The 6,947-nt window shown below is 51.8% G+C and overlaps 1 protein-coding gene across 1 annotated transcript; it reads left to right on the forward strand.

The window, feature by feature from the left end:
- Positions 1-2,712: 2,712 nt before the first annotated feature.
- LOC102436771 (protein FAM198A-like) lies at positions 2,713-4,703 on the forward strand (the record flags this gene model as incomplete). The annotated part of the gene is made up of 3 exons (XM_006109192.3): positions 2,713-2,835; positions 3,481-3,584; positions 4,233-4,703. Coding segments are annotated over 3 exons (438 nt in total), but the record flags the coding sequence as incomplete, so codon positions are not given.
- Positions 4,704-6,947: the final 2,244 nt, after the last annotated feature.

Below are 6,947 nucleotides of genomic sequence, written 5' to 3' on the forward strand. Positions count from 1 at the left end.
GGGTAGGGGCCAGCTGGTCTGCCCTGAAGGGGGTCCCTAATCAGGGTTGGGGTCCCCTTGGGGGAAGGCTGGCCTGGGCGAGGGGCCACTGGAGGTTTGCAGGCTGGCCACGCCCCATTGGGTGAGGGTCCCCGCTGGGGGCAGGGTGGGCCTGGGCAAGGGGCTGATGACCGTTTGCAGGCTGGCCACACCCCCATCAGGGTGAGGGTCCCCGCTGGGGGACATGGCTGGCCTGGGTGAGGGGCTGAGGGCCGTTTGGGGGAAGTTTGCAGGCTGGCCAAGCCCCCAGCTTTGTCTGGAAGGACATCCAGAAGATCTCCCCGTCTAATTAGCATATCACTCTTTTATTAGTATAGATGGCCGTCCTCACTTCCAGGCTGTTTTGAAAGTTCTCCCATGTGTTTTCATATATCTTTGATCCATCTGGAAGATAAGGTACAAAACAGTGATTTTCCCCCCCTCAAATGGCAACCCAAATGTCCCAGCACCATTTGCTGAATAATCCATCTTTCCCCCCGTCTGCAATGTTGCCAGTTTCCATATGTATGTAGGTCTATTTCTGGACTCTTCTGTTCCAGTAAAGGGTCTATTTATATGCCAGAATCACACTGTTTTAATTACTGTGCTTCGTAATTTATGTTGCTAACTAGCAGGGTGTGGTCTTTCTCATTGCTCTTTCTTAGAATTTCCCCATATTCTTGCATACTAGTCTCATGAAACTTAAGAGTCAGCTTATTACTTCCTTCTCCTCCCCAAGTCCTTTTGGGATTTTATTGGAATCAAATTAAGTTTGTGTGAACTAAGACAGAAATAATTTACACCCTAAAGTGTAGAGTCTTCCAGCCAAGAGTAGGATATGTCTCTCCCTTTCTTCACGCTCCCGAAAGCATCAGTTTCCTTCAGCTGGGTCCTTGCTTTCATGTTCAGTTATTCCTGGGTATTTCGTCCTCTGTGGCCATTGAAAATGAGACCTTTCTCCTCCTTTATAGGATCTTGCCCGTAGCTCTTGGTCTGTGTGGAGGCTATTATTTCTGTGTATTAGTTTGGTTACTGGCCACCTGCTAACAGTTGTTTGCTTTGTCCTGGGCTTTCCAAGTTCACCATCATTTCATCTTTAATGAGTATCTTCTAATCACCTCTTCTTTCTTTCTCCTACCTCATGCCGTTGCTGGTGCCTCCAGAGCGATGGCAAATATTAATGGCATGATGACTGTGGCCTGTTTCTGCAGACTTGGGACAGCTCTACAGTTTTGGCTGTGGCAGATTCATCTTATAATGGATTCGGGTTGGGGATGGGGGAGGGATGAGCCACCAGGGACAGCCAGCGGTTCTTCTGGAATCCACCAGACCCAGGTCAGGCCCTGGCTGAGGAACCAGTCCCGGCCTAGGAGCCTGGTGGGTCAGTTAGAGAACGTAGCCACCCCTCGTGCCCTGTGCTGGGCTCCCTCCAGGCCGCGCCTCCTCCACAGCTGGGCCTGGTATCCCTCCTGGAAGACTGCAGTGTGTTGTCCTGTCCAGATGTCCTGTTTGGAGACCACAGAGCCAGGCCTCCCCCTGAAGCCTTCTGGTGATGGCACCCTGGGCAGGGAGGTGGCGTGATGGGCAGGCTTTCTGTGATCACAGTCCTCATGTGAAGCCCCCTCCAGATCTTTCCTGCTGCCAGCCAGCCATGTACTTCATCCGTTCATTCTTTCACCCCAAAACTTTGGCTAAGTCCCTGGCTGGGCTGCACGAGTGCTGGGTGCTGGGATCAGCTTGAACCACACCTACACTTTTGCCATCAACTGATGCCAGAAAACAGGTGCCTGCCACATTCTAACTTAGCCATCAGAGCCTGGTCTAGACTCCACCACTTGCACACTGTGGGACCATCCCACATTACCCAACCCCCGTGACTCAGTTTCCCCATCCTTGAAATGGGGATAATAACAGATCGACCTCCTGGCTGCTGGGAGGGGTTAATGGTGTATAAAGCACTCAGAGTGAACGTGGCACAGAGTGAGGGCTTTATAACGGCTTAAGTTCAATTAAACAAAAATTTCAGTTTACATCATGATTATGCAACACTGGTAGGTTGGTCAGAAAATCAGAACAGCAAAGGCTTTTTTTTGGGGGCGGGGAGCACCTCATTTTTTAAAAAAGGGTGGAAAGAATCAAATCCTGAAGGGCTGTGGAAATGAAATTTGAACTTGGTTTTGTTGGCTGCTAGTCTGCTGTTGTTTAATGGAATTTCTCTTAAGTGGAAAAAAATAACCAGATGGTGTGGCTCAATAATCAAACCGGTGACTGGGCCCGGCCAGACCCTTCCTGTTAGACACTAAATGGGCGAAGATTTGGGGAAGCCAGCGAGACACGTGTCATACAGGCCAGGATTCCTTGTAGCTTTCTCGGGAAATAAACACTGCAGCAAGTTGAAATCTGCACAGAATGGCCTGGAGCCATGTGTGGCCTCCCAAGTGGACGTTCAGCATCAGACCCTGAGGCCTCAGGCCCGAGCGCAGGAGCAGCTGTAGATGAAGCGGTGGGTGTGGCTGGAATCCCCACTGGCCTGAGCTTCGTGTGCAGGGCGGGCCACCGGCCAGAGGGCAGAGCAGAAGCCCCGTTAGGAGCCGGAGGCCAGCTACAGAGCCACTGAGGACTGCCCCCAGCGTGTGGCTCAGGGACCAGGCCTGGGTGCTGTGCCACCCGCCCTCAGGATGGGTGTCCCCACAGGTCCATGACCGCCTGGATCGCTACTGCTGTGGCTTTGAACCTGAGCCCTCGGAGCCCTGTGTGGAAGAGGGGCTCCGGGAGAAATGCACAAACCCGGGCGAGCTGCGACTGGTCCACATCCTGGTAAGTCCCTCATCACCCGGACTCCGGTCTTCCTGTCTCCTTCCGAAGATGCTGTTAGTGAGGTTCTGGGATCGTGTGGTCCAGGGGTTCCCAATCCTGTTCCTTTTAGTAGCAGAACCCTTTGAATAATACGTAAAACTGGGCACAGGTGTTGGGGGGGTGGTGAGCTGTGTGTGTGAGCCTATATCTGTGCCATACAACCTGCAGTCCTGCCGGGCTGCTTACCTCTGCACCTGCCCCATTCTCCCCCATGTTCCTCACCCCTCTGGCCACCAGAGCAGGACTCAGTCCCTCTGCCTTGCAGTTCCACGGGATGGCGCTGTGGCCTGGCCCAGGTTTGAACCAGCCAGCTGTTTATTAGCAGTGGGACCTTGTGCAGATTACAACTTCTCTGTGCCTGGTTCTCACACTAGTGGCCCCCTTCTCAGGTTGCTGGGAGGCTCACTGAGATGATGCCTGGAAGCACCGAGCAGTGTCAGCACGGTCAGCTGACTGCTCAGCACCTGGGGACCATCTGGCAAGTAGCAGGTGGATGGTGGGACTGACAGCTCAGGGCCCCCAAGCCGCTTCACCCTGACACAGTCCCTGGGCGCCAGCGAGGCTGCACCCTCCCCCACCTCTGTCTCTGCCCATCTTCTCCCTGAGGTCCGGAGCAGCGATCCATCTCGTCTGGTCTACATCGATAACGCCGGCCACCTCCAGCACCCTGAGGACAGGCTGAACTTTCGGCTGCTGGAGGGCATAGATGGGTGAGGGTCAAAGGGGTTGGGTGGAGGTTCAGGGACTGAGGCTTGATAGCCCTGCTGGAGACCATGGGACCTTCCGTCGGGGCTCTGGAGAAGTCCACAGTCTGCCATCAGACAAAAGCTGTTAGATCTGAGCCTTGGGAGGGGTGTGGGGACCTGGGAAAGCTGAGAGGTATACAGCCAGCAGACCCTTCCACTCCTGGATGGAGTGCCCGCCCCCAGGATCCAGAGAGCTCCTGGCCCACAGGACATCAGCTGCCTGCTGGGGTAGAGGCAGGCTAGCCCTTCCCTTGCCCTAGATGGGTGGGGGTAGCCTGGTAGCCTGGCAGCCTGTCTTCCTGCTCAGTCGTGGCAGGCAGCTCAGCCTTCCTAGGGCTCTGGCATTTGCCAAGCAGAGCAGCAGGCATGGTCCCCGGAAGGACAGTGGTGACGGGCCTGGCTGCTCTGTGGGATGGGGCCATCTGAAAGCATCCCTGCCTGTCGCACGGCTCAGCGGTGGAAGAGTCCCTGGTAACCAGCACCCAGGGGCGGCCCTCGGGACCAGGGTTCCGGGTGGTGCAAGTTCTGGCCTTCCGGGCTTCACCTTGCTGGAAACTCCGAGATCACGTTTGCTTTTCCTTTCTCTTCTGACCTTCGGGCACTTTCGTCCAGGTTCCCCGAGTCCGCCGTGAAGGTTCTCCAGTCAGGGTGTCTACGGAATATGCTGCTCAAGTCGCTGCAGGTGGACCCGGTGTTCTGGGAAAGCCACGGCGGGCGACGGGGCCTGAGGCCGGTTCTCCAGGCCCTGGAGCGGCGAGGACAGGTCCTTCTGGGACACATCCGGGAGCACAACCTGACAGTCTTCAGGGACGAGGACCCATGAGCCCCACACTGCCCAGGGGGGCTCTCGCCTCGCTGGTGGGGGGCTCACAGCTCGACCTGATTGGATGAGCACCCGTGCTGATGGCCACACGTCCTTGGGCCCGCCCATCTTGAAGACAAATGGAAGGAGCCAGAGCCAGAAGGGCAGCACGGATGCCACGGGCCATGCCACCTGCTTGGAAGTGGTAGGGGTGTTGGGTTTTCAGTCTCACTGCATTCTCTTCTGCCTGCTCAGCAATGGTTATGTACTTCCTTGCACCAATAAAGACATTCAAGAATGTTCTATGAACTGTTCCATATACTGTCAAATGATGCATCCCACATGCATATGTAGAGCTGGACAAGTGTGTGTATGCATGTATGAGTGTGTGTAGATGTGTGTAAGTGTATGTGGCATGTGTACATGCCTGCACACATATATGAGATAAAGGGTCTTCATGGAATTATACTCATTGCTTGGAACTGCTTGGGCTGAAAGTCAACTCAGGTCTAAGAAATGAAACACTAAGCCCTGGCTGGTTTGGCTCAGTGGATAGTGTTGGCCTGTGGACTGAAGGGTCTTGGGTTCGATTCCAGCCAGGGGGCGCATGCCCAGGTTGCGGGCTCCATCCCCCAGGGGTGCATGGCCAGTGGTGCGTGCTGGAGGCAGCCAATCAATGATTCTCTCTCATCATTGATGTTTCTATCTCTCCCTCTCCCTTCCTCTCTGAAATCAATAAAAGTGTATTAAAAAAAGATAGCTACTCCTGTAAAAAAATAAATAAAAACATTAAAAAAATAAGAAATGAAACACTAAACATTTTGTCTTTACAGGCATTAGATGTTCAATTCTTATTCACTTATGTTTTTGGCTTAAGGATTATAAAAGTAATACATGCTCACCAAAACCAAATTCATAACTAATAGAAGCACATAAGATAAAACATGAGATTCCCTTGAGATGTGTATGTTTGTATTTTTATTTACACTCAAACTGGATAAAAATCTCTATTATAAAAACCCTTTGGCCCTAACGCCGTCATGCCGTAACGACCAGATGTGGTCAGTGTGCATCATAGCGACCGGTTGTTCTACCGTCGGGCCAAAACCGGCTCTCGGACACCCCCTGAGGGGTCCTGGATTGCGAGAGGGTGCAGGCCAGGCTGAGGGACCCCACCGGTGCATGATCAGAGCCGGGGAGGGACACAGGAGGTTGGTCAGCCAGGGAGGGACCACGGAGGGCTCCAGGGAGTGTCTGGCCCATCTCGCTCAGTCCTGATTGGCCAGACCCCAGCAGCAAGCTAACCTACTGGTCCTAGCATCTGCCCCCTGGTGGTCAGTGCACGTCATAGTGAGCAGTTGAGTGGCATTAGCATATCATTAGCATATTACACTTTGATTGGTTGAATGGCCAACCGGACAACCGGACACTTAGCATATTGGGCTTTTATTATATAGGATAGGATCATCTATGTTTGTCAGCTCACTGCTTTTACTTGACTCTGTTTTCTACATTCCGTACTAGCCACCTGGGTTGACCCAGGTCTTACTGATGACTGTATGGAATTCCAAGGCAGGGATGTGCCATGTTTTACTTAGCTGTTCTCATTAGGATGAACACTAGGTGGCCCCAACTTTTCAGCAATCATAAACAGTGCTGTCATGAACATCTTTGCATGGTGTGCAATTATTTCTGCCAGCTATATTTGCGTAAGTGGATTTCTGCATCAAAGGGCATGTATGAGCGTTTATTATTTTGAGGGAAACTGCCAAATTTCCCTCCAAAATGGGGGTGTCAAGTTATACTGCAACCAGGGAGAGGGGAGGGAAACTGAATGTCTTCCCACCACCTCACCAACGCTTGCTATGCTCAAATTTTGTTTTTATTCAACTGATAGGGAAACCTACTTTTATCTTTTATTTTATAATTTTAAAAAATATATGTATTTTTATTGATTTCAGAGAGGAAGGGAAAGGGAGAGAGAGATAGAAACATCAATGAGAGAATCATTGATTGGCTGTCTCCTGCATGCCCACACTGGGGATTGAGCCCACAATCTGGGCATGTGCCCTGGCTAGGACTCAAACCGTGGTTCATAGATCAATGCTCAGCCATTGAGCCACACTAGCCAGGCAGGGAAACCTACTTTTTTTTTTTTAAATATATTTTATTGATTTTTTACAGAGAGGAAGGGAGAGAGATAGAGAGTTAGAAACATCGATGAGAGAGAAACATCGATCAGCTGCCTCCTGCACATCTCCTACTGGGGATGTGCCCGCAACCCAGGTACATGCCCTTGACCGGAATCGAACCTGGGACCTTTCAGTCCGCAGGCCGACGCTCTACCCACTGAGCCAAACCGGTTTCGGCGGAAACCTACTTTTAAAACTGCATTTCCTTAATCACTGATGAGGTTATCTTTCCAATTATTTAGTAGTTATTTGTATTTGATTTTTTGTGAGCTGCCTTTTTCTCTTGAGATGTTTGTTCTTTCCTTGATAATTTGTTAGCTTTTTGAATCCAAT

The sequence above is a fragment of the Myotis lucifugus genome, unplaced genomic scaffold, assembly GCF_000147115.1.
Source record: "Myotis lucifugus unplaced genomic scaffold, Myoluc2.0 scaffold_6796, whole genome shotgun sequence".
NCBI classification, from domain to species: Eukaryota; Metazoa; Chordata; class Mammalia; order Chiroptera; family Vespertilionidae; genus Myotis; species Myotis lucifugus.